We start from the raw sequence: 27351 nt of genomic DNA on the forward strand, positions 1-27351 counted from the left end.
CCAGAACATTCTCCCCTGACTACAGCTTACTATCTGTCAACCTTCCTAATCTCCCCATACGCCTACTTTCCCAGCATTGGTGAACCTCCATTCTCCCCTCAATTTTTTTCTTTTTTTATAACGATTTATTTATTTGAAAATCAGAGTTACAGAGAGAGTGGGAGAGGCAGAGAGAGAGAGAGAGATCTTCCATCTGCTGGTTCACTCCCCAAATGCCTGCAACAGCTTGTGCTGCGCCAGGCTAAAGCAAGCAGCCAGAAACTCCATCCGAGTGTCCCACATACATGACAGGGACCTAAGCACTTTGACCAACATCCGCTGGTTTCCCTAGTGCATAAGCAGGAGGCTGGATGGGAAGCGGAGCAGCCAGAAGCTGAACCCGTGCTCCAAGACGGAATGCCACTGATGCAACACAACGCCAGCCCCTCTTCCTTTCAATCTGCAGCACTCCCTCTAGCTGCGGGGCGGGTCTGGTGGAGGCGAATTCTCTGAGCTTTGCTTTGCCTGTGAATGTCTCGATGCCTCCTTCACGCCTAAAAGACGGCGTTGCTGGGGACAGTGTTCTGGGTGGATGGTTCTCCCCCTGCAGGAGTGAACGGGTCTCGCCCTCCTCCCTCCCAGCCTGCAAGGCTCCTGCCGAGAGGTCCGCGGCCAACTGAACCGGGACACCCTTCTGTGCTGTTTCCTCATGCAGCGTTGAGAATCCCCTTTAGCTCTGACCTTGGAGAGCTTGATTACGATGTGTCTTGGGGGAGACTCGGTTGAGCTGAAACTGGTGACCGCTAACCTGCTGCATCTCAGACAGCTGTGTCTCCTCTACCGTTGGGAACTTTCCTGTCACTGTCTGAATATGCTTCCACCTCTCTGGCCTCCTCAAGTCGCTCGTGCACTCCAGTGATGTGGATATTTGCTTTTTAATGATGTCCCATAGTTGCCATTAGCTTTTCTCAGTATTCTTCACTCTCCTCTGTGTATTTCCAAATAGCCTGTCTTCTAGATCACTGACTCTCCCTTCTGCTTGATCTATTCTGCTACTGGTGGCTTCTGTCATGTTCTTAATTTTTTTTTTTGAAAAATACTTTTGCACTCAAGGATTTGATTTTTAAAAATTGATTCTGTCAACTTTGTCTGCTACAGAAATGAATTGTTCCTCTATGTTTTCCTAAATTTCTCTGCGTTTCCTTAAAGGACTAGTTTTAAGTTCTGCAGTTGGGTTCCTTTTAAAAAAATGCTTATTTCAGAGAGGCAGACAGAGATCTCCCATAGGCGGTTCACTCCCCAAATGCCCACAACAGCAGGGGCCGGGTCTGAAGCCAGGAGCCCGGAACTCAATCCGGGTCTCCCCCAGGGGTGGGCAAGGACCCAGCTAACCTGAGCCGTCACCTGCTGCCTCGAAGCTGGACTGAGCAGCAGAGCTGAGTCTCCACCCAGGCGCTCCACCGTGGGAGCAGAGGAGCCAGGCGGCCGTGAATGCCGTACCAACTGACAGCTCTCCCGCTGCTTGGTTGCTGACACCTTCTTCTGTTCATTAAAGGAGGCCTTGATTCCCTGAAGGTTTGGATGCTTGCTGGCAGACCTCAACGGTGTGCGCATGACAAGACTAGGACTTTTTCCCTCCTATTCCTGCAAACCGCCTGTCTTCCAGAAATCCTACGCAGTCGGCTGCTTCTGGGCCGGTGGACAATCCCGACACTCAGCGCTAGAGGGCGGGCCAGGCCATGTTCTGCAGCAGGATGGCTGTTGAGTTTGTGGTCGCTGTTTTACCACCAGATGGCACCCCAGACCCAGAATTCCCCCAAAATGCACACCAGGGCTGTTGTTCTCAAGGAACCAACAGCCAGAGGCTCCCTGTGCAAGCACAGGCCCAGGGCCCAGAGCCTTGGGGCTCTACCTGGCTGGCCCGGCCCTGAGCTCCAAGGCACAGCCCTGCACCGCCTTCCCACTGGCTCTGCTGGCGGGCGTGGGAGACCCCGGCCCCCTGGCTGAGGAGGGTCCTGAGCCTCAGCCAGTTGGTTCTGGCCGGTGGGCAGAACTCGCCCTCCTGGGACTAGGCTTTCTGCTTGAGATCCGGACTTGGTTCCGGCTCTTTCTGCTGGACAGACGGGCAACCCCGCCCAGAACCAACATGGATACGACCCGAAGAAGCATACTGGCAGACAGTGGGGGCATGGTCCCCCAAGTCCGTGGGCTGTGGATGGCAGCATCTGCACGTGACCCCCTCCACCTGCCACACACCCATCCCCGGCACCCCTGCAGGGGGCTCCTGTGGCTGCCGCAGCCCCTGCTCACCCGGGTATGCCTCTTGGACCGGACAGCGACGGCTGGGTCACTTCCGGTCAGCTACCCCAAGGTGCGCCTAGAGCCGTCAGTGGCTAACCTGGGGGTCACTTTTTTAACACGAGGACAGACTGGTCAGAAGTGCCCGGCAGAGACGCGGGCTGGAGGCCTTGTGGGGTGACGAAGGCAAACACGTCTAAGGGTTTCCTTGCTTCTAGAAGATTCTGCCGCCCTGCAGGGCAGTCGGGGCAGGCGCTGCAGAGCTCCGAGCAGCCCGACCCTCCTGCACAACAGCCCCTCTGGGAGCTCCGGAGTGTGTGTGTGTGTGGGGGGCTACCGCCCACAACGAGCTTGCCCTGCTCTGTCCGTGGACAAGGGAGAGCGAGGACTGTTCACGTAACACCTGCTGGGGAATTCCACACGGAGAACCAGAGTCTCTCACCTTTCGGAGCCTGGCGAGGAGACCTGCCACGTGCGCGTGCTGTTCCGATCGTGCCAGATCTTCGGCGGTCTTCGCGTCCTGTCGGGAAGAGAGGAGAGCTGGATGTTCTCTGCACAAGGGAGCGTGTGCGCCACACACTGACTCCAACAGTCCCGGGCAGAAACCGGAGGCGGGCGTCGGAAGGGAGCCCCCCGTCCCCGCTGGGTGAAGGAACGGAGCCTCCCCAGGCAAGGAGCCCCAGCGCACCTCCCAGCTCTCTCACTGAGGTGAGGGAAGGTGGCGTCTGGGTGAGACCCAGAGGATGAAGACGAGCAGGTGCAGGGGACAGAGGACACAGTGTGGGAGGTGGCACTCAGGACAAAGTGGGGACCAGAAACACCTGGCTGTGCGCCTTAGGAGTCGGTGGGGGCTGCAGGCCAGGGGCCCGCGAGAGGCCCGGGGGAGGACAGAGCAGAGATGGGGAAGGCACAGCCATGTGCTGGGGGAGAGGCGGGGGCCAGCGGCAGTTTCTTGTCCCTGGCAGGAGACTGCATCACGGAGTGGCAAATACGAAGGCACTTCCTAAGGTCACACCAGAAAAAAGGAATTTTGGTGCAAACATTTTCCCATTCATGCATTTTTTTCATAATATGCATCTTCTACAGATTTTTTCTGATGTGTCATATGCATGGATTTCATTTTTGTTTTTTGCAGCCAAACCAAACTTATCTTTTAATTCTATTTTCCATGAACTTTTTCCAGTACCTGTACACCAGCTGATGACGAGGGAACCAGTGAAATGGATGAAAAGCTGTGAGGGGGCCTCGGGCCAGCGGATTGGGAGGCGCAAGGCAGCAAGGACCAGCAATGGCAGAGGGCTGGGTGGTTACAGCCAGGGTAGGGGGGCTACCCTTGGGCCAGGCCTGGAGGCTTCTGGGGTGCCTGAGTGGGATCCCAATGTCGTTCTGTGATGATTCACATCTGTTCACGTGCTTTGATTTTCCAGAAAGTCTGTCTTATCCCTTGAAGTCTGGGGTACAGGCACTTGGCGCAGTGGTTAAGACGCCCAAGTCCCCGGGCTCCACACCCAGATCTGGTTCCCAGTTCCAGCGTCCTGTTACTGCTCACCCTAGGAGGCATGGCTCAAGTGACTGGCTTCCTGCCACGCATGCGGGAGAGACCTGGATGGAGTTCCTGAATGCCAGACTGGGGGCTGCTGTGGGCATATAGGGGAGCCCACGGGTGGGTGGCCGCACTCCTCTGTGTCTGCTATCTCTCATAAAAGACGTTTGGAAAGAAAGGTAGCTTGGAAAGGAAGTAGCTGAGAGTCAGGGGAGGTAGAGGAGGGAGTGCAGGGTGCGGGGAGGGGCAGGAGGCAGGGAGATGTTGGGGACACGGCTGAAGTCCTCCTGGTTGAGGACAGAAAGGGAGAGGGAAGGCGGCAGCTAGAGGGCGCTGTTGGGCCCAGGGCTATTTTGGAGGGGGTAAGGTGGCTTAGGCAGGGACAGAGACAGTGGCCGCTCGCTCCGCCCAGGGCCGGGAATTGGGTCAGGACAGACGCTCTGGGGGCACAGAATCCACAGCTGGAAACTTCGAGCGCTCAAAGCACGTGAGAGACGGCAGTCATTTCACAACAGCGATCCCAGGTTGAAAGACTGTGCCCACAGAAATCCATTTCCTTGGTTAACAGGGCCACTGGCACACTGAGGATGACAGATGTGCCCGCTGGCCACGTCCCCGGTGCCAAGTCCCGCCACTGCCCTGCTGCAAGCAACAGGAAGCCCCATCTTCCCCTGACCACCAAGGCCGGGCGCACTCCCGCCCTGCCCACCCCTGCACCTGCCTTGGCAACTCCCCATGCCAGTCTCGCTGACCTGCCCTGCCAGCCCAAGCCTTGTGCCTGGTACCCTACATCACACCTCTGCCCTCTGCCGACCACCAGCCCTCCGGGTCCCCAGTCCCAGGCATGCCCTTGGGACCCCGCTCTGTCTTGCCACCATGCTCGCCCCACTCAGTGATTGTATATTAAATGACTGTGCCTCTCTCCCATTTTCTAGAAGTTTCCAGAAGTTTCTCTCATAGCACCGCATTTCCTGTTCTTAGTGGTGCCTGGTGTGCAGCGTGCACTTGGTTACGTGGATGTCAGACGAGGCAGCTCCCGGGTTATGCATGGGAGCGGCCGTGCAGGGCCAGAAGCTGCCCTGTAGGGTGATGATGTGAGGACAGTGACACATGGGCAAGGGCAGAGGGGGCAGGCCACAGGCTCCCAGAGCCCCCATAGAGGTCAGAGGTCACACAGTGCTGCAGGCTTGGCCACCCTGCCGGAGTGTGGCAAGAGTCAGCCCTGGCATCTTCAAAGCCATCTCTGCTAAGTTTTATGCGAGGCGACATCCTGAACAAAAATAATTTCCTCTTAAAAATGCATACATATGCCCTGTTACATTGGTCAAGTACAGCACAGTAGCCAGTGCCTTTTGTGTTGAAAACCAGTGTGCAGAGACTGGTGGCTGGTGCATAGGTTGAGACTCCGTTTCGAGCACCCACAACCCCAACCAGAGTGCCTGGGTTCACATCTTGGCTCTGCTTCCCATTCCAGCTTCCTGCCAGGGCTCACCCCAGGAGGCCATGGGTGATGCTCCAAATAACCGGGTCCCTGCCACCCACATGGGAGACCTGGATGGAATTCCTGGCTCCTGGCTTCAGCTTAGCTTTGCCCTGGCTGTTGCAGGCATCTGGGGAGTGAACCAGTGAGTGGAAGATCTCTTTCAACTAAGTAAAAAAACAATTCTAAAAAATGAAAAACAAAAAATACTTCGCAGGCCTAGCAGTAGAGGCAGGCCCTTGCAACACAGCCAGCAGCTCTCTGGTAGCCTGCCCTCAGGGGACAAGTGCCCCTTCCTCCTCTGGACCACCCTCTCGGGGGGCCTCTCAGTGTCCTGGGGCCCGGGAGGGAGCATCCAGGAAAGGGAAACACACACGCTCCATGGCACAGTTGTGTAAGAGGCACAGCACAAAGGCTGGGGGGAAGCAACAGGAACTCCCGCAGAGCGAGGCCTGGGGAGGTAAGAGGATGAAACATTAACCAGACATTAAACGGGGCTGCAGCTGCGTGGGCCCAGGTTTATGTAACTGCCAGGGCGGGCTGTCATAGATTGGGTGGTGGTGGTGGTGGGGCCCTCTCCACAGCAGGCAGGGCCCAGGACGCCTGCCCATCAGCTCCCCTGCCCAGAGCCCTGGCTGCTACTCACCGAGCTCAGCGCCTCCACGTTGGCACCCATCAGACAGAGGTACCGGACCACATCCAGGATCCCGTTGTTGGCTGCCAGGTGCAGGGGCGTTCGTCCATACTGGGAAGGCAAAAAAAAAAATTCAAAAACCAAAGACCCAAGAGAGTCCTCGTGCTGTTCTTGAGGGACAGCATTTGGGAAGTGTGAATGTGGGATCACCAGGAAGCAGCAGGAGGCGGCGTCTGCCCTTCTCAGAAAGCCCTGGGCCTCTGGCAGTGGCTGGCCAGGCAGCTGCGGGCCAGGATTTGGCTGCTGCAAGAGTCACTTACTTCAAAGAGCTCCATTCGGTTTCCTGCTGTGCTGGCAGCAAGGAGGTGGGGGTTTCTCAAATTTGGCAGCAAGAACTGCAACGCGGTGCACGTGCAAACCCAGCCACAGAGGGCCAGATGGACGCACAGCCTCAGCCGATGCCCCAGTGAGGTGAACTTCAAGGAAGGACCCAACACGGTTTTATTTTCTGGTTTTTGGGTTTTTTTTTTTTTTTTTTTTTGCCTGTGGGTCTGGGCGCCAGGGCATCTCAGGGCAACGCTGCAGGCAGGTGACCAAGGGACCCTGAAGAACATTTTAAAATTCTGATGCAACTGTTAGGTAGGAAGTTAGGAATTTAACCTATGCGTGTGTGAGAAAGGCCTGAAGACCGACAGATGGCAGGGGTAGGATTCGATTGGTCGCATAGCTACCTGTGTGGGAATTCAATCCAGGCAAGATGACAAGACAACAGCACGGGGACAGAGTGACAGTCCACCCGAGGGAGCTGGACACCCGGTGCCATGGCCACGTGGACAACCTGTCTTTGAGTGAGTCTGACGTTGGCTGTGCTCTGCTGGGGAAACCCTGCCTTCCTCCAACTTTCCCCCTTCTCTTTGAAGCGCCTCTAAAGCCTGCATCACATTCTTTTTTTTTTTTAAGGAAACCAGGAACACTTAGTCCCAGTGTGATGGTATTGGGAGTGGCGGGCCCTTTAAGAGGCGGGGCCCAGTGGGAGGTGGTTAAGCCACTGGGGGCACCACCCTCAGAAGGGAGTGCGGTCCAATGGCATGAATTAGGTTAGGAGCAGGACTGGTTACTGTGAGAGCAGGTGGTCTCCAAGCCAGCTCACTCTCTGACTTCCTCTCCTGTGAGCTCAAAAACTCTTTTAGGCTGACTTGCTAGAGTTTTAATGTAAAGAGGACACTTAGGGGCCAGCGCTGTGGTACAGTGGGTTAACGCCCTGAAGTGCCGGCATCCCATATGGGTGCTGATTCAAGACCCGGCTGCTCCACTTCTGATCCAGCTCCCTGCTGTGGGAAAGCAGTGGAAGATGACCAACTTCCTTGGGCCTCTGCACACACGTGGGAGACCTGGAAGAAGCTCCTGGCTCCTGGATTCGGATCGGCACAGCTCCGGCCATTGCGGCCAATTGGGGAGTGAACCAGCAGATAGAAGACCTCTCTCTCTCTCTCTCTCTCTCTGCCTCTCCTCTCTCTGTGTAACTCTTTCAAATAAAGTAAATAAAATCTTTTTTTTTAAAAAAAAGAGTACACTTAGCAAAGCTCGCTTCACACACAGTAGGCTGACTGTGTGCACAGTGGCCAGTTCTAAAGGCAGTCACATGTTCCTTGAAGCCACTTTTGATTCAATTAAAGAACGCTAGAAGGAAAAGCAAGGTCTTGATGCTATTAACACTGTGTGTGGCTCTCCCCTGAAGCCACTTCCACAGCTGACTTGGCAAGATCAGAATGCGATAAGCTGAGAAAGCCAACGGCGGCTAACGGCCAAGACCTGGGAGACCACCTTTTCCTATCCGCAGACAGTGAGGCTTAGCCATTTCCATTTCCATTAAAACTAATCATGTAATACACAACAGGAGTACTTCAGTAGAAATATAACATTCTAGCTGTTCCAGATATTAATTCTTTTTAATAAAATCCTGCTGGCAGGGTACATGCCATTTATAAACAAATATTTCCCCCAATTAAAAAGATAATGCCAGTTGGGTTTTGTTTCTAATCCAATCATAACAGAATAGTGCTTGCCTTTCTTGGGGCTACAGGCAGGGCTCTGGGCACCTGCACACCCACCTGCTGTATCTTACTTGGCCACAAAGAAATAAAGATGGGATTCAGGGTAAAGGGAAGGGCATGGCCAACTTCTAGAACTAAAGACATGGGATTTTTAAAACGCAACAAAGAGGACACAATTGATTATTTTAATTTTTAATCATGCAAAGATAGGATTTGGTCTTAACAAATTTATTAGAATTAAAAAAAATGCTAGGATCTTTGGGCCCTAAAACTCTCAAAGGAAAAAAAAAAAGGCAAAGCAAAGAAAGATCCTAAGAACCATGATCAAATTATGATGTCATAGGGTTCTTCCTAAAGTTAATGCTCCGAAAGATGCCCAGTTTGTACTACATGCTCTGATTCTTCTACAGCAGCACACACACACACACACACACACACACACCCCACAGATACACAGAGATGCATACTCACATACACAGCAACACACACACACACTAGATACACACACACACAGAGGGAAACACACACCACAGATACACAGAGATGCACACTCACATATATAGCAACACATACACACACTAGATACACACAGAGGGAAACACACACCACAGATACACACAGACACACCCTTGGGATACCCAGCAGTGAGAAGCTAAGCCAGGCTTAATGTCCTATTTTCTGTTACTGTAAGAAATGATCGAAAGTCACCCGTGAAACACAACTTGAAATAGCAGAACCTTGTAAGAACGCATTCCTGTGGTCAGCGCCGTTCCCTGGGAACCGTGCAGAGAAGCCAAGAAAAGCCAACAGCAGATGGGCGGATGACCCCGCCCCCACCTGCGGCAGCTGTGCGCCCACGCTCACCTTGTTTGAGATGTCCAAGTGGCAGTTTGCTTCGCAGAGGGCCACCACGATAGGCAGGTTGCCGTCTTTGCAGGCCACGTGCAGAGGGGTGTTGCCATGCCTGTCTTGGAAGTCCACAAGGCAGCCCTGGCTGATGAGGGTCTTGATGACCTCCATCTGACAGCGCCTGACGGCCAGGTGAAGTGCGATGTGTCCATCCTGCAAACCAACCCGGGGGGCCGTGAGTGCTCCTCCCTTGTCCCAGGGGCCCGGGGCCCTCGACCTTCCCTGCTGCCACTGAGTGAGATTTCACTGACAATGGGTGTATTCCTGCTCCACTTCTGATCAAGCTTCCTGCCAATGTGCCCAGGAGGCCACAGGCGATGGCTCAAGTGCTTGGTCCCTGCCACCCACGTGGGAGACCCAGACTTGAGTTCTAGGATCCTGGCTTTAGCCTGACTCAGCCCTGCATCTCAGGCATCTGCAGAGTGAACCAGAAGATGAAGATCTCTTTCTCTGTCTCTCTGCATTGCCCTGGCTTTCAAGTAGATGAAAATAAATACATGAACATTTTTTAAAAATTACAAACTTGGGGGCTGGTGCTGTGGCTTAGCAGGTTAAGCCTCCACCTGCGGTGCTAGCATCCCATATGAGTACCAGTTTGAGTCCCAGGTGCTCCATTTCTGATCGAGCTCCCTGCTAATGTGCCTGGGAAAGCAGTAGAAGATGGCTCAAGTCCTTGGGCCCCTGCATCCATGTGGGACACTGGGAAGAAGCTCCTGGCTCCTGACTTGGGATCAGCCCAGCTCAGGCCATTTTGGCCATTTGGGGAGTGAACCAGCAGATGGAAGATCTTTCTCTGTCTCTCCCTCTCTCTGTCTCTCTCTCAAATAATAAATCTTTAAAAAAATTATAAACTTTCCTCCTGATGGAGGAAGCTTAGTATTTTGCACTCTGAATATTAACAGCCTAAGTTGTCCATCTGACTATTTTACACTTGGGAAGTACAATCATTAAAAAACAAAAAAGAAAAGAAAGAAAAAGGGAATCCACACTTCTCTATGTCTCTGAATTTGTAACTTTTTGTTGGGTCTTCAACAGCCTGTTTACTCAAAGTATTTGAAATACAATCTAAAAAACATGTTCTCAGCCTTCCTAACTTTGCAAGGAGCCAGCCTATTGTGTTATTTTGCACCAGGGGAAGCTGAGAAACTGATGGGAACTAACATGTTGGAGGACTGTTATAAGCGTGAGAAGCAGCTGTTAACACGCTTAAGCTCTGTGGGAATTCATTCCACCCATTATAGATTCCCTGGTGGACAGATGTGCTGTGTTTTACAAGCCGGGTGGACGGTTCTGCATCAGTCCTGCAGCTCATCTCAGTCCAGGACGACTGGCATTTGGTACAGTGGCTGCCCTGTGAGCCACAGGGACCTGGAGCAGCACCTGTGACCTTGACCTATCCGATGCCAGTGGCAAGCCCACCCCTGATTGGTTCAACAACAAAACATCCCCAGACTTGATCAAATGGGTTATGGTAAAGTTGCCCCAAGCTGAGAATGACTACCATGTGCCTAGAAGATTCTTCCTGGACACTCCTCAATTACCTCCAGCATCTCAAGTCCAACCACATAAAAAGGAGCTTCAAACAGTTCATGGAAAAATGGAATCCAAGGTGAGTTTATCTTGGTGCAAAAAATGTCTTGAAATCCATGCACCGTGTTTTCATAACGCACTTTTTTCTATGAACTTCCCACAGTGCTTTGGCACAAGAGGTCTTTGAAAAGTTCATGAGAAATGCACATGATCTCATTCCATTTTTCTATGAACTTTTGGATGCCTCCTCCTACAGCAACATCACAGCTTCCCCCGAAGTTCAAGTTCACAATAAAAAACAGTGTGCTGAATGTGCTTAAGTGGAAAAGGTTTCACTCGGTCTAGCACTGAAATCACCGTGCCAGTTCCACTGAGCTATTGTCTCTGACAAAACCACAGGTGACGGAAGTAAATAAATGAGCTATTTCTTTGTTTATCTAGAAATTAATAGTGTGGGGCTGGCGCTGTGGTGTGGTGGGTAAAGCCTCAGCCTGGGATGCCAGCATCCTATATGGGCGCCGGTTCTAGTCCCAGCTGCTCCATATGGGATTTCCAATCCAGCTCTCTGTTATGGCCTGGGAAAGCAGTAGAAGTTGGCCCAAGTCCTTGGGCCCCTGCACCTGGGTGGTAGGCCTGGAAGAAATTCCTGTCTCCTCTCTCCTGGCTTCAGACCGGCCCAGCTCCGGCCATTGCGGCCATTTGGGGAGTGAACCAGCAGATGGAAGACTTCTCTGTCTGTCTCTCCCTCTCTGTAACTCTACCTCAAATATTTTTAAAAAAAGAAAAAAATAAAGAAATTAATAGTGTGTGGCCAATTGCATTTGTCCAAGAGGATCATTTTCAATCCAGTGGTCCCAACTGTTTTTACTCCAAAGCTTTTACAAAGGCTAAACATAAGAGACCGAAGTCACTCCATCAATTCAGAAATTCTGATACAAGCCAGACATCAATATTAAATATCAAAGAGACTCTAGGGAAGCGCCCAGACTCTGTGGAATGCAGAAGATTAAGGATAACTTCAAGTGCCTGCATTCAGGTTTGTTATCTTAGGGGCACAAACTGAGTGACTTTGCAGTAACACCAGCTCTCCCCTCTCCCACATCGCCCTTCAGGAAGTAGGACCCGTGGCCTGCAGCACACCTTGTCGGAGGCATTGAGGTCGGCTCCGTGTTCAGCCAGACACTCCACGATGTCATGGTAGCCCCTGGCCGAGGCTGTCAGGAGGGGCGTCTCGCCTTCCCGGTTCTTGATGTTCACGTCACAGCCAGCTTCACAGAGGGCCCTGGCCACGGCGTGGTAGCCGTGCCAGGCAGCGCAGTGCAGTGGGGTTTCCTCCTCCTGGCCACGGAGGGAGACACACACACACACACACACACACACGGAGGACAGGAGGGGAACGTGACCACGGGAAAGCAGGCACTCTTCCCCGAGCCAATTCCACAGCACGGTCAAGTCCAGGGGCAGAGGCAAAGGCCCTCGTGGCTACTGGGGCAGAGATTGCCCTAGACCGATGATGGGGGTGTTGAGAGTCCAACAGGGAGGATGTAACCTGACCAGCCTCACCCAGTATGGCCGGTCCTCAGCCCTGGCAGGTGGCGGACGTTGGTTTTCTGGGTACAGAACCCACTGGTGGCCCTCGGGAGCCCAGGGAACTGTCAGCCCAGCTCTTAAACAACAGAGCTGAGCACAGATGGAATTATCGCACCTGTCCTATCAATCAAAGTGCCTTTGCTGACTTCATCTGCAACTGTGTACAGTGCGAGGGCTGGACTCTGAGTGGGAACTCTGCCCACACAGTGTCACGGCGATGCAGGAGAGACACCAGACGAGCCTGCCTGAACCTGTCGGGAGAGGGCCGGCTGGGAGGTCCATGAGGAAGGCGACACCTGGACCTTCCCGCTCCACACTTGCCTGGGGGAGGCCATGGCAGTGAACCTGGGCTCTGAAACCTGACTGTGTGAGTTCAAGCCCCAGCTCCACCACCCTTGTGAGCTTCGGGCAAGTGATGGAACCTTGCTCTGCCTCAGTTTCCTTGTCTGTCCACTGAGAATGATCAAAGAAACCCACCTCACAGGGCTGGGCTCTGGGTTCCATGAGCCAAGTGGTGAGACCCTGCTGTGGTTCAAGTGCGGTTTGATGCAACCAGAAGTTGAATCCTCTCCTACAAAGAGCTGATTAGGGGCCTGCCCTCGGGAATGGGTTTAGTCCACTCACGGGGCTAATAGGTCATCACGACAGTGTGCCTGTTATCAAAGCCGGTTTGGCTGGGTCCCTTGCACACTTCCTGTCCCAGTCCCTGGGATGTCCTGCAATGTAGCAAACCTGCCTGCAGGAGGGCTATCACCAGATGCAGCCTCCTGACCTCGGAGCAAGTCTGTGAGCCAAGATACACCTCTTTCCTTTATAATCTGAAGGCAGACCTGCTCCTGGCCTTGGCACCCACTGCTTGCTAGAGCTGCAGGCTCCCACCCTGCCCTCCATAAGGACAGATGGGGAACCCACAGGGCACAGCTGCCTGCGCACCGGGCGGAGGGGAGTCGGTCCCCACGACCCACCTTGTCCTGGAAGTCGGGGTTGGAGCCAAAGCTGCACAGTAGCTGAACCACATCGGCGTGGCCGTAGCGAGCTGCCACATGAAGCGCTGTCTCTCCCGACTGCAAGAGAACGGGGAGCCGACGTCAGGGCCGCCCTGGGGAGCAGGCAGGTAGGGTGTGCAGCCCACTCCCTAGCATCCCTGGTTCCCACCCTACTCCCTGCTCAGCCAGGAGCTCCTTGGGTAATTGGGTCCAAGACACCGTGCAGCAGGTGTTAAATTGGCACATAGGGCTCATCATGCTTGTAATAAAGCCCCCACAGAGAAGGCTTTCTCTCTCTCTGCCCACTGATGGCTGAGCTTGGCATTTTTTATAAACAGATGTTTCCAGCTTGTTGTGTTTTTCTAAAACACAAAATGCCTTTTTTACATACTGGGTCTACCATACAGCAGCTATCTCAACATACAGCTTTGGTTATCAACAAATTTCCCCTTCCTTTGCCTGACCAAGCTTAGAAATGGGTTCCTGACACTCAGGAGACTTGCGACAGCACCCCGACCCACCCATACCAGCACCCCCCGTGAACTGGTCTAACAGGTGCAGCTTCCTTTAAGACAGTTTACTCAGAGCGGCCAGAATAAAAAGTCAGGAGAAACTCATCCCAAGGAGACCCAAAAAGACACGTCAGTGCCCTCTGCCAGAAGACGGCCACGAGAAACGTCGTCTGGACGTGAACGTCACATGTTGGGTACACAGCAGCGTGCCAGCCACGCAGTGTGGGTGGCAGCCATGAGCGAGCAAGACCGATTCAGCTCCACAGAGTGAGGTACGGCAGACTAACTAATGGATGAGAAGGTGGAGTCCTAGCTCTGGGGTCCAGCCCTGCCTGTGAATGCACACGGGCGCTACATAGACCGAAGGAAACACGCAGACAGGAAAGGTAGCCATCTTACTAAATCCGTAACTCTCTCTCTCTCTCTCTTTTTTTTTTTTTCTTTTTGACAGGCAGAGTTAGACAGAGAGAGAGAGAGAGAGAAACAGAGAGAAAGGTCTTCCTTCTGTTGGTTAACCCCACAAATGGCCGCTACGGCCGGTGCGCCGCGCTGATCCGAAGCCAGGAGCCAGGTGCTTCTCCTGGTCTCCCATGCGGGTGCAGGGCCCAAGCACTTGGGCCATCCTCCACTGCACTCCTGGGCCACAGCAGAAAGCTGGACTGGAAGAGGGGCAACCGGGACAGAATCCGGCGCCCCAACTGGGACTAGAACCTGAGGTGCCGGTGCTGCAGGCGGATGATTAGCCTAGTGAGCCGTGGCACCTGCCTAAATCCGTAACTCTCGGAACAGATTTGGCCCCCCAACGCCACCAATGCCTTGCTATCTGTGCATTATCTCATTAGTCTTCTAGTGCCAGCATCAGCATCAGTTGCCTCAGAGAGGGAGAGAATGGCAGAGATGTGTTTAAAAGCACAAAGCAGGACCACAAAGGAGGGGCCGGCACTGTAGTGTAGTGGGCTAAGCCTCCGCCTGTGGCGCCGGCATCCCATATGGGTGCCGGTTCAAGTCCCGGCTGCTCCTCTTCCAGTCCAGCTCTCTGCTATGGCCTGGGAAAGCAGTAGAAGAGGGCCCAAGTCCTTGGGCCCCTGCACCTGTGTGTGAGACCCAGAAGAAGCTCCTGGCTCCTGGCTTCGGATCGTCCCAGCTCCGGCCGCTGCAGGCATTTGGGGAGTAAACCAGCAGATGGAAGAGCTCTCTCTCTCTCTCTCTCTGTGTCTCCCTCTGTCTGTCTGTAACTCTACCTAATAAGTAAATAAAATCTTAAAAAAAAAGGCCACAGGAGAATCAGGACTCAGGTGTCCCCTGGTTCTCTTCCTGGAACAGTGAGTTTTCCTGCTATGGGGAAGTTAATTCACTTGCAAACTGTGGCAACTAACCACAGACTTCAGCTTGAGCCAGAGTTCAATATCAGAGCAAGCCACAGGCAATAAGAAACTTCCAACTTAAGTTCTCTGCAGGAGGATCTTGGTCCTGAATCCTGAATTTTTTTTTTAGGTGTCGGGACACTAAGCACAGCAGCACTCAAACATGCCATCTTCCCCCCCCCCCCCCTTCCCTCCCCTCCCAGGCAGAGAAACGGCCTTACCTTGTCTTTCACATCCAGTGGGCACTTGTTCTCATGGAGAAATTTCAAGGTGTCTACGTGGCCATGCCGAGAGGCCCAGTAGACCGCGTTGGATCCACCCTGCAGGACAGCCAGCCTGGAGTCAGCTTTGCAGTGAGTGGACAGATCTGAACACACGCATCTCTCAGATTCACTCTACTCTCCTTCCTGAGTGCCCACAACCCACAGAGGAAGACGGCCTCACTCAGCACTAATAGCTTTGACAACTGCCCCGTGCCTACAGAAAATATCCAGTCAGGCCAGTTGAGTGAAGGGTTTCAGGGGACTCTCTACTACCTCTGCAATCTTTTTTGCAAATCTAAAATATTTCAAAGTATAAAAAATAAGGCCTTTACTTTTCTTAAACTCCCATTTCCACTTCTCCTTAGAATTCCCCATAGGAAAAAAATTTTTTTAAATAAAATAAAAATTCCCCATAGAGTCGCTCTCAGTCTCTGTGGGGAATAGGTTCCAGGACCGCCGTGGGGAACAAAATCCATGGATGCTAAGTCCCTTCTGTAACACGGCACAGTATTTACAAATAACTGATGCACACTCTTCCTCCTACCCCTTAAACCATCTCTAGGCTACTTAGAATACCTTGCACAATATGAATGCTCATGACAAGGAAGCGTCTAGAAGGCTTTTTCAACTCTTTTCTATCCACAGTTGGCTGAATCCTTGGATAGAGAACCCATGAAAGCGGAGGCAGCAGTGGAGGCCCAAGGCTCCTGAGCCAGGCCCACCACAGCTCTGCTGACGGGGTACCGCAGCAAGGTCGTGGACCCACCCCCAGCTGTCACTCAGCTGTGAACAGCATTTCCAGTGTGAGTGATGCCTCAAAGTGCATCAGCCCGGCTTGGCTGCCCTAACACAGGTGCAGACAAATGCATTTCTGTGACTTTAACGAGACGGTGAAAACTTCCGCACAAGCGGCACCCAATGCTGTTGAGTAAACAGCAGTGCCCAGGAGTGACCTGGGGCAGGGCACAAGGCAACGCTGACGTGGAACAGCAAAGCCAAGCGGAAGACAAACGCTTGCTTCTTCCTACCATGGCCGTGACACTGTCCCGGGCTATTTAAGCCAATCATCTTCCCTACAGGAAAGCGAGAAACCAACGAGGACATCCTATTTATTTATTTTGCAGTTACCCCTAGGGTTACTATTAGTGTGATTGCTGATAGTTTCAAGAAAATAACTCCTTTGTGCTAAAACAGAACCACGACCTTATCCTGCACATCGATTCTCGAGCCTCTTTTCACGAGCAACTGCAGAATCTGAATATTCCCACAGCCGGCAGCAATGAGTAACGGAGGTGTCCCGTGCTGGAACGGACAAGGGAAAATAAAAAAAAAAAAATAAGGCAAATGTTCAGGTTTGTTACGAAAGACAAAACCTACATTATCAAGGCAGTCCCCACATCTCCCCAAGTCTCAACAGACACAGAACCCCTCCTCTTTTGGATTCACCATCAAAGGTGACAGCGGCCCCTGCAGGACAAGTGGGTGGGGACCTTTGGGTAAGAGACTGAAGGGAGGCCCCCAGTACAGCAGCGCCCTTGTCTGTAACTCGGATCCCTCTCTACACCAGGGCTGGGGAAACTTCCCTCTGCCAAGAGCCATTTGGATATCATCACTCATGGGCCAACATAAAAATCAGCCGATTATAGATTTATTGCATTTCAAGTCCCACCTGCGGTTGCTTTGGCAGGGCCAGACCAAATGATTTTGCGGGCTGGATGCTCCCCGCCTCTACAAATGACTTCCTCCCGTGGTAGGGAGTGTCCGGTTGGCAGGGAGACTGGAGAAGCACGGGGCTCTTTCCACCCCGGACGTGGAGGCGCCCAGTCACTGCAACCCACCCCTGCCCGTAAGCCTGGCAGAACAGAATCAGACCTTGTTGGGCTGGTTGACATCGTAGTTGGACAATGAGCCCAGCAGGTGCTGCAGGCCTGGGACGTTGTCGTCATTGATGGCGTGGATGATGGCCTTCATCACAAAGGAGTCTTCCTCATCCTTGGGGGAGACAGCAAAGACAGAAACAGTCAGCCTGCTCACCACAGCCCTTCAGCCCATCAGCAGAAGAGAAATCAATGCTTACTTGTTACAAAGGGCATGCAGAGGAAGGTAGGGCAACTACTCAGACTCTCGCAAATCCACAAGGTTGTGAAGGGCATGGAGGTTACTTTCTACCCCTTCCATGTTGCAAAGTAATAATACCACCTACTATCTACCAGGGTCTCAATGTCTCCTGCACTGTAACCCAGAGAGTAAATAGCTTTCAAGATTCAGATTTCACACAATGGGATGGCAAATAAACCCTTGTGTTGTATCTCAGGAACCTGTCAAAATAGGGTCCTAGAAACCACTGTGGAAAATTTCAGGTGTGACACAGACTCTCTTCCAGGATAAAGGAAAAAGAAAAAAAATAACCATTGAACCAGAGAAATGAGATATTTGAGTAAGATATTCTCAGTTGGCCATTTTTCCAATTACGGAACAACCACGTTTCCGTCACTTGAACTTCCTCGTCCAGCTCTGAAATAGCATGGCAGAATTCTCTGAAGGTGGGTCACGACTCTACCAAAAAAAATTAGGCTGAAAATGGGGGAAAATGTGAAGATATAGGCCAGAAACAGAAAAATGGATGTACTTCCAGTTATATAGGGAAAATATCTGGGCTACTGGACAAGTTGAGTCTTTGCCACTCTGTCGAAGTTTTCTTACATCTCCTACATGGGCTACATTAAAAGCAGGGCCATCTAACACAATGCTGGGCTTCTCCTGGGATTTCCGACCTGGGAGGCGCATGTGCAGAACTGGACCTGTGCTCCGGACGCAGCAGGGACAAAGCTGCTCTCTGACCTCTGCTTTTGCTTCTTTGTAGACCTGAACCCAAACCAGCCCCAGGCAGGTTTCATAATATTTGTACAGCGTACGTGGGAGAGAATGCCACCGGTTTTGCTTTTTCTATCTCAGTCTCAGCGGGTGACTAAGACACATTTGCATGTGGGTCAAAGGCGAGAGCCACGGGGAGAAAGGGAGGAAAGCAGGTGGTTACAGCACGCCCGTCCGTCCTCCTGACATGCAGCACTGGGAGCTGACGAGGGACTCTGACCTCGGAGAGGGGATCCACCTGTCCGGACCTCTGACCCTGGGTCCCTCCCGTATGCTGACCTTATTATCACTCCCAGTGGGTTACTCAGGAGGACTGAAATTTACAATGCTGAATCACCTTCATGATCTGTCTTACAATCCTGGTTTTCTCTCCCCTAGTTCCACTGCACCCCCAAACAACTGCTGAACCAAGCCTGCCTTCTCCTCCTCCCTCTGCCTTGTCCCCCACAACTTGCATTTCTCCCTCCTGGTTTTTGTAAACATCTCCTATCTCTCTCTGTGAGGCTGCCAGACTCAGGGGAAAGAGAGAGCAAGAGAGTGAGCTGGCACCTGCTGGCCTGTGCTCCCTTCCCTCACAGCCCTGGGGCCTGCCCAGGAGGTGCCGCCACCGGGTTAGTTACCAGCTGGGGAGTTCCTACAGCCTGCCTTCCCTGCGGTGCCTGTACCTCCGGGGTGGACAGAGGCCCCTTGTCTCAGTGTTGGGAGAGAGTCTTGTTAGATCAGGTGTGCCGGTCTACCCAAAGAGCTCATGGTCTCAGTTTGCATTAAAAGTAAAAACAAACAAAAAACCAGCAATAAAAAAAAAAACTTGGAGACTTGTTTTTCTCCAGGGTCTTAGGCATCTTCACCCATTGTCAGTATGTTTAGCCTTCTGGTCTACCGCAAGACACTCTTTAATTTTGGTGTTTGTGTGGGAAAGTGGCTGGCGCAGGAGAGGGGCAGAGGTGGGCTGTCTGTCCCTTTCGTGTTGTTGTCACCCAAGTTTCTTTATGTGGGTGGCAACAGAAGCCTCTCCTTTTAGTTCCTGCAAACTGGAAGGAGCTTTCTTCTCTTTCACTAGCTAGCTTGTCTTCTATCAAAGTGTGTGTGAGTGTGTGTGTGTGCGTGTGCGTGTGTAAGACATGGGGGTAGGGGTCCAGGTAGTGTGCACAGAGAGAGACTGTCAACCCAAATCAAAGGCAGAAGAGGAGGAAAGGAGAAATGGGGTGCAGCAAGTCAGTGGCCCGGACCCCATCCCGCGAGAGGAGGACGCACAGGTGCTCCACGGGCGTGAGTTTGGGTTTCTGGCTTGCAGAACCGCAGGGCCTAGGACGAGGCCCAGGAGGGCCACCGCGTTTGCTTACCAGAGTGTCATCGCTTCTGGCGACGCTCATGTTACTTCTGGACAGGAAAGACCTGGATAATCTTTGGCACAGTGATATCAGGCGAACGGATTGCTGTGGAAGAAAAAGAAAAAAAGGAGAGGGCCGAGGAGGGAGAGGGGGGATGAGCTGACGTGATGGTGCTCAGGTCAGTGTCATGGTCACGGTCTCCCAGACTGGGCGCGGGCAACAGCAGCATTCTCCAGGGGCGGGCGCTCCATGAGCAGGGGATCGTATGTATTTAAGGAGCCGCTCAGCCGGTGCTGTCCATCCACACGGCAGGACACACTGGGATCCTCCTTCTGCGCTCCACTTCAAGAGCAGAATGGGGCACCCTACATCCTTTTCTGTCTGTGACTTATTTTTTATTCTTTGAGGAAGCTGGTCTCACCCAAACAAACCCTTCGGAGCTTGCCCCTTCGGAGGAGAGCGGGCAGCAGGGACCTGCTCTGTGTCCTTTGCACCCACAGCAGCCGCCAACAGTAGATAACGACGTCTCCAGAGCAGACGTAAAGACACTCGCTGGAAACGAACAGGTGGGTCCCTCATGCTACCCAAGACACATCTCTGCATTTACTCAACGGCAGAAGCAACTACTAAAATGCTTGTGTGTGTGTGTGTGTGTGTGTGTGTGAGAGAGAGAGAGAGACAGAAGAGATACAGAGGGAGAGAGAAAGAATTTATAGTGGGTCTCCCTACATTTTAAGCCTTATATCACCTCAAATTCAAAGGGTATGAAAATGAGAAATGAGGTACACTGTTGGCTGAGTGCTGGCGAGCCATGGGGGGGTCCCCACTTCTGAGTTGGGTGTCATGACCCTGACCATAGGAAACCACCCTATCTCCTCCCTTAACCCTAACTTTTTTTTTTTTTTTTTTTTTGACAGGCAGAGTGGACAGTGAGAGAGAGACAGAGAGAAAGGTCTTCCTTTGCCGTTGGTTCACCCTCCAATGGCTGCCGCGGCCAGCGCGCTGTGGATGGCGCACCGCGCTGATCTGATGGCAGGAGCCAGGTGCTTCTCCTGGTCTCCCATGGGGTGCAAGGCCCAAAGCACCTGGGCCATCCTCCACTGCACTCCCTGGCCACAGCAGAGAGCTGGCCTGGAAGAGGGGCAACCGGGACAGAATCCGGCGCCCCGACCGGGACTATAACCCGGTGTGCCGGCACCACTAGGTGGAGGATTAGCCTAGTGAGCTGCGGTGCCGGCTCCTTAACCCTAACTTTTGATTTGTTCTGTGATGGCTGAGATGCCCTGGAGAGCCATGTCCCCCACACACTGTCCCTGCGGAGGCTACACTGCTGGGGCTCCTGACCACTCCATCCCCGCTCACCCACGCACAGTTTCAAGAACCACCCACACAAGCTCCAGCAGAAATGTACCCTCCATGCTGTCTACCACAAGGAACAAATTCCCTTAAAATGTGGCTTGTTGCATTTAGATGTAATGTTATCGTGCTGACTGAAAATTCTGCCCTGGGGAATGGTTTTGCTTGTTCTTTCTTAAAAAAAAAAAAAAAATACAAAATCACATTTGGAAATCGGGGAGGGCGGGTACGGTGGGAAGAATTACTATGTTCGTAATGTTGTATTTATGAAATAAATAAATAAAAAGATAGAAATACTGTTTTTTTGTCCCCATCTTTGAAAACAGGGTCAAGTGCAGAGACGGCAGAGTGAACTCACACCCAGCACGGTGTTTCCCAGGGGGCCAGCCCCAGGCAGACCGGGGGGAACACGGGAAGCAGGAGGGTGAGCCCCTCTTTATCCAACAATCTTACCTTCCACTTCTTGCGAGCTGCAAACTTCTTGAACTTCTCCATGTTGACGGCCGATGCTTTTCTACTGAGTGCTTGCTGCGTGTCTTTAGGCTGAACAACAAATGCAGAGTTTTTAACCGACAGAAACATGCAAAAAAGCCTCTGTTCATATCAGGGATGCTTCCAGAGGCACCTAACGACGGGGCCCGGGCTGCGGTACACAGGCATGAACCACCACATCCACATTCATCCCGGCTGCTCCACTTCCGCTCCAGCTCTCTGCTGTGGCCTGGGAAAGCAGTGGAAGATGGCCCAAGTGCTTGGGCGCCTGCAGACAGGTGGGAGACCAGGATGGAGTTCTGGGCTCCTAGCCTTGGTCTGGCCCATCCCCAGCCACTGTATTTGTTTGGGGAGTGAACCAGCATATGGAAGCCCTCTTTCCATCACCCTGCGTTTCAAATAGATAAATAAAGCTTTAAAAAACAAACAGCCTCAGAAATTGCAATGACCAGCAAGCTCCAGGGGTGACAGCCCACACTCCGTGGTGGATGATTCGGTAAGATCCACAAAGACCGCAACATGGGCGAAAAGTTGGGCTTGGAGCCAAAAGCAATCGCAACTTTCCACACTGATGCTTTGGGAGTGGGAAGATCCACAAGCAAGACGCAGTCACGAGGCATCTGAACTTGGGTCTTCATGGAGATTCTGAACTCGGAGGGACCGCAGAGACTGGCAGATTCAGCCGTGCCTGCAGCCCCAGAATGCCATCTGCTGCATCCTTCCCAGGGGCCACTTAGCTACGGGGCTCTGCCTCTGAGAAGCAATCCCCCTGTCTCCTAGCAGAGCCCCAGGCACCTACGGGGAGCTCTCTCCCTGCCCCAAATTTTCCTTCTGCAGTGCTGACTTCCGGATTCCACAACTTCATCCCAAAGCTATCATGTTCCTCCACCCTCCATCCTTTTCTTTTAAAAATCTATTTATTTTGAAAGTCAGAGTCAGAGAGAGAGGGAGAGAAAGAGAGCTTCCAACTGCTAGTTCATTCCCCCAGATGGTTGCAACAGCCACGAGGAGGAAGTCAGGAGCCAGAAGCTTCTTCCGGGTCTCCCATATGGGTGGCAGGGGCCCAAGCACTTGGGCCATCCTCTGCTGCCTTTCCCAGGCCATTAGCAGGGAGCCGGATTGGAAGTGGAGTGGCCGGGTTTTGAACTGGTGTCCATATGGGATGCTGGCGTCACAGGCAGTGGCTTTACTCACTACATTACAACGCCAGCCCCCATCCTTTTTTTCTTTAGAATGAAGCAACTTCAGTTTCCTTAACCCAAATGCTGAAGGGCCCAAGAAGGTCACACAATGGCGTCCCATGCCAGGGGCTCCCGCATGCCCTAGTGCAAGGCACATACATGGGCCATCGCCTGAATCCATGCCAAATGAGGGCTCCATGGCGGTCACCTTCAGATTTCTGAGAAGCTGGAAATCCAGATGTGATACGATATTTACACACTGGAAATTCACCCGAAATTTAAAAAAAATTGTTCATGTGGGCCGACAGCCCAAAGGTCAAGCCAACGGGGTGAAGTGGACTTGACCTTTTACGATCCTGCCACCTGACAGCTTATCCCTCCCCTGCCACCTCTGCGACCCTTAGGATGTGCTCTGTCTGTCTTAAAAGTAGGACATCAGTGGCAACCCCAACACACCAGGCCTGGCCTGCGGTTTGCTGTCCTCTGGGGTCAAATGAATTCCAGGATGCCCCAAACAATCTTAACAGCAACCTAACAAGTGACTCACCTTGATCCAAGGATGCTGCAGGCTATCTTGAATGGTCATTCTCTTCCTTTAGGGGAGAGAGGGAGGGAGGGGAGAAAGACACTGTGACCACAGCAGGAGGACACTTAGAAAGTCGTGGGGGGGTTTCAGGGCCCACATCACGGAAGCAAGCCACGAGTGAGCTTGGTTTTTGAGTGACTGTTTCATGACACCTGCAGGCACTGGTTGAGTGGGTGCAAGGTGCTCTGTTGGGGTCTGAGCATGGCTTGTCCCCTCCGAATTCCCCCCCTTGCAACGTGTTAAGAGAGTAGAAACTTAATCTGGCTATGACGTCTAGTGGTGGGGCCTCTGGGAAATGATCTAGATGAGATAAGGTCATGATTGAGTATTTGTTCCTTTGAAAGAAGACAGAGAGACAGAGGGATGCACAGGCGTGCACCATGCCTGGCTGGCGCTCCCACGCATGCCCACCAGTGTGATGCCTTCCGCTCTGAAGTGATGTAGCTAAGGAGGACCTCCCCAGAGCTGCTGCTGCACTGTCTGGACTTTCAACCTCCCAAACCGGAGCTTAACAAGTAATAATACGTTCCCCAGCCTCGGGCATTATGCTATAGTCACAGAATACTGATGAACACAGGCCCTGTGCATTTTCTGAAATGCCTCACACGGCCCATGTCCCTTGGGCGGGAAGGGTGACCAGGATTTGATACACACAGCGCTGCTGTGCACAGAACAGATGCCAGACCCCGACCAGCCAAGGCCATGCAGAAATGACGGTGGGCACTCACTTTGGATCCTTGACCAGAAGTCTTCTTATGAAATCTTTGGCAAGGGCACTGGTGTTGCTGAAATACTCCTCCTCAAATTCGTAGTTGACAGCAGACACGTTGGCTAACGTCTCCTGCTTCGTGTCTCCAAGAAACGGGGAGGCCCCACTGAGACTGTTGGAAAGAAAGAGGAGGCCGAATGCCAAGGGTCACCGTGCACGCCCTCATGCGGCTCCAGGGAGCGCGGGGCAGGGCTGGAGTCTGACTCCTGGGTAGTTACGGCAAAATTCAGCTATGTCTCGTGCAACGTTCCACCGTCCCGAACAGAATGCACGGTCTGGCGGTCCAGATGCTGCCTGGGACGCCGGCATCGTTTATCCGAGTGCCTGGGATTGAGGCCCGGCTCTGTTCCCCGTAAATTCCAGCTTCCTGCCACTGTGCACCTGCGAGGCCGCGGGTGACAGCTCATGGACTTGGGTCCCTGCCCCACACCTGGGGAATCCAGCTTGGGTTCTGGGCTGCTGGCTTTGGCTTGGCCCAGCACTGGCTGTTGTGGGCATTTGGGGAATGAACCAGTGAATGGGACAAGTCTCTCTGTCTCTCCCTTTCTTTCTCTCTCTCTCCTTCCCTCTCTCTGCCTTTATCATATAAACAAAATACATAAATACAAATTTTAAAAACTTCAGCCCTAATGCAAAAGCTTCATTTAAAAAGGTAATTTGGAACAGTGTTTCAGTTTGTAAAACCCCTTCTTCTATTTCATTGTCAGTGATGGACAGGCAGACTTTTTTTTTTTTTTAATTTTTTTTGCTGATGACTCATTTGAATTAGGAGAAACTGTTTAATTGGTATAAACTCAACATGTTTTGGGGGTGTGAAATGAGTATGTTTACGTATAAAGTGTGCATAAACTAAAGAGATCGCTGCTGCCCTTTTAAAGATGAATTAAACCTGTGGGTTCGAAGGAAAGAAAAGAATGCGAGATGAGGATCTGGGTACTTACAGAATATAGGTTATTACCCCGATACTCCTAGACACAGAAACAAAGAAAAAAACACGTCAGGAGAACAGCAGAATCAGGCGGCCAATCACAGCCCAGGCCTGTGCTACTTACCACATGTCCGCCTCGAGTCCCAGGGGCTCGTAGTTGACTATCTCAGGAGCTAGGAGGAAAGGGACAGGCACTCAGACTCTGCCTCGCGCCCCCCAGCCACGCGGACCAGGGACAAGGCCTCCTGGGGGTGGCAAAAGCTGCCAGCGCTCTGGGGAGGCCGGTGTGATCCTGGGAGCCAAAACACTCACCGACAAACTCTGGGGTCCCGAATATGTTCTTGAACTCATTGCCAAAGTCAATTTTATGGGCCAGCCCAAAGTCAATGATCTTGATCCGGGGCTTGGGGACATTTCTGTCCAAAAGCATTATGTTCTCAGGCTAAAACAGAGAGAGAGAGAGAGAGAGAGAGAGAGAGAGAGAGAACAAACTATGATACGCTGCGCCAAGGACCACATGATGGTAGTTCTTGCTTTCACCTTGAAAAATCCAACCACTGGCTGGCACTGTAGCACAGCAGGTTAAGCTGCTGTGGGTGTGCTGCCAACATTCCACACTGGGGCACTGGTTCAAGCCCCAACTGTTCTACTTGCAGCCCAGCTCCCTGCTAACGTGCCTGGGAAGGCAGCAGAAGACAGCCCAAGTGCTTGGGCCCCTGAACCTTTATGGCAGACCCAGGTGAAGTTCCATCCTCCTGCCTTCAGCCTGGCCCAGCCCCTGCCATTACAACCATTTGGACAGTGAATGAGAGTTATGGAAGATCGATCTCTCTCTCTCTCTGCCACTCTGCCTTTCAAATAAATAAAAAATAAATACATCTTAAAAAAAAAACAAAAAACCTTAAGCAGAAGGAACAAGGTGGCTGAAAACCAGCAGTAGGAGAAACAGACGTCTTGGCCAGGGTCTCCCAGAAGCAGGCCTGAGACAGGTGAGACCCAGGTGCAAATGGTTTCCAAGGCAGAGGCCGCCAGGAAGCGGGAGGAGACAGGAAACAGAAGGCAGGTGGAATAGGCGTCTTTGCAAGGTGGGGTGACTGCAGCTCAGGTGTTCTGGGAAACCCACGGTTGGGGGGGAACGAGTGGAACCCAGGGTGAGTCTGACTGAAGCACCAGGGCGGGGTCTCCACCTGCTTCCTGGCATCCCAGCTCCCAGGGCACAGAGGCATAGGTGTGCGTGTGAGTGAAGGCGTGCTGAGGGACCTGAGCAGGGGCAGGAAGTCCTCCCTGCTGGGAAGTGGAGCCCTGCCCCGCCGGCTCTGCAGTGTCCTGAACTGAACTTGAACTGAACCTCTTCCCCCTCTGCGTGTGCTCCCTTTCCAAACAGCCCCTTCTGTAATGGTGTCACTCTCGTTCATCTCCCATAGTCCTCGCTGCCAGGAGACCCAGGACTCCACGTGGCCAACCTCAGCGCTCAGTGTGCGGCGCAGCAGGCGACAGCCAGGCCCAGGCCCACCAGCCAGTGCATCCAGAAAGAAGGGAACAGGGTTCAAGACCCTCTCTATCCCTGCACACCCACGGCCAGGTGGATGGAAACTGGGCCAGCCACTGGCCGGAGCAGGCTGCCAGTGCCCCAGGAAGACCCGGATGTCAAGACCCTTAATTCTTCCGGAAGCATCTCAAAGTGGAGTCATCCCTTTGAGGCTTAGGAACATGTAAAACCTGTGGCTTTACGGCGAGAATTCTGTTTACTAAATACGTGCAGGAAACAGAAAACACGCATATTCCAGCTGCCTCTGTTTTAGCAAATCAACAGCCAGGGCTGGGGTCTGCCTCCGTTTCCACCTGGCTGCTCGCCCCGGGCAACGTACCTTAAGATCAAAGTGGGCGATCTGGAGGGAGTGCAGGTAGTAAACACCATTGAGGATCTGTTTGAGAAATTCCGTGGCTTCCTCTTCTGTCAACGATTCCTTTTCAGCTAGGAAGTCAAACAGCTCGCCACCTGCAACACTGAGAACCCAGAGGCAGAGGTTACTGGCCCGATTCTGCTTCCTGCGAATCCCTTCTTGTAGTGGCTACTGGCGGGCCCGAGTGTCCACGAGACTTCTGCAAGCAGGCACACACGTGGGCAGCAGAGCACCTGCGGGGCATCTCCTAAGGCATCGTGTTTGCAAATGGGGGGGTGTAGCAGGGGTCCAAAACAGTCAAGGTTATCTCTAAAACATCTGAATTGGCCATCTTTAAAGCTGAAGTCCCAGCTCGACGACAGGAGGAAAGAACTCCATGCCGCCTTGGTACAGGAGTTAGAGACTATGCCTTGTTACCTCCGTCAGCGAAGACCTGGTCAGCTTATCATCAGGGTGGTAATCCATGCTTCAAACTCGAAGTCACAATACCCGGTGCTACAGGGACCTGCTCTGTATTTGGCATTTTTGCTTCTTGTTTTTGACAACACGTACACATTTATAAAAATCACATTTAGTAATGAATTTAACAAATACCTTAATTAAGAAGAAAAGGCTCACACAGAATTTAACCACGTGCAGTTGGGGCAGGGTTTATTTTGTCTGTCACCTAACCAGAAATCAGGAGTGGGGGGCAGCACTCAGTCCCCCACCCTGAGGTGGTCACTATCCTATTCACCCCACCTCCAGCACAGTCCCAGGCATACAGCAAGTGCACTAAACTGGTATCA

At 52.5% G+C, this 27351-nt stretch overlaps 1 protein-coding gene across 4 annotated transcripts in view; it reads right to left on the reverse strand.

Annotated features, from left to right (window-relative positions):
• DAPK1 (death associated protein kinase 1) overlaps nucleotides 1–27351 on the reverse strand; it is a 176981-nt gene that overhangs the window by 21831 nt on the left and 127799 nt on the right. For all 4 annotated transcript variants that reach the window (XM_051859379.2, XM_051859385.2, XM_051859395.2 and 1 more), the window contains exons 4-19: nucleotides 26528–26666; nucleotides 24972–25101; nucleotides 24784–24832; nucleotides 24673–24699; nucleotides 23691–23843; nucleotides 22924–22969; nucleotides 21157–21246; nucleotides 19360–19452; nucleotides 17015–17134; nucleotides 16346–16444; nucleotides 15101–15199; nucleotides 12983–13081; nucleotides 11568–11765; nucleotides 8853–9050; nucleotides 5947–6045; nucleotides 2720–2797 (exon numbers count right to left, since the gene is read on the reverse strand). In XM_051859379.2, coding sequence (XP_051715339.1) covers nucleotides 2720–2797; nucleotides 5947–6045; nucleotides 8853–9050; nucleotides 11568–11765; nucleotides 12983–13081; nucleotides 15101–15199; nucleotides 16346–16444; nucleotides 17015–17134; nucleotides 19360–19452; nucleotides 21157–21246; nucleotides 22924–22969; nucleotides 23691–23843; nucleotides 24673–24699; nucleotides 24784–24832; nucleotides 24972–25101; nucleotides 26528–26666 — 1717 coding nt within the window. The remainder of the gene's footprint in view (nucleotides 1–2719; nucleotides 2798–5946; nucleotides 6046–8852; nucleotides 9051–11567; nucleotides 11766–12982; nucleotides 13082–15100; nucleotides 15200–16345; nucleotides 16445–17014; nucleotides 17135–19359; nucleotides 19453–21156; nucleotides 21247–22923; nucleotides 22970–23690; nucleotides 23844–24672; nucleotides 24700–24783; nucleotides 24833–24971; nucleotides 25102–26527; nucleotides 26667–27351) is intronic.

The sequence above is a fragment of the Oryctolagus cuniculus genome, chromosome 1 (assembly GCF_964237555.1).
Source record: "Oryctolagus cuniculus chromosome 1, mOryCun1.1, whole genome shotgun sequence".
In the NCBI taxonomy this organism is placed as follows: Eukaryota; Metazoa; Chordata; class Mammalia; order Lagomorpha; family Leporidae; genus Oryctolagus; species Oryctolagus cuniculus.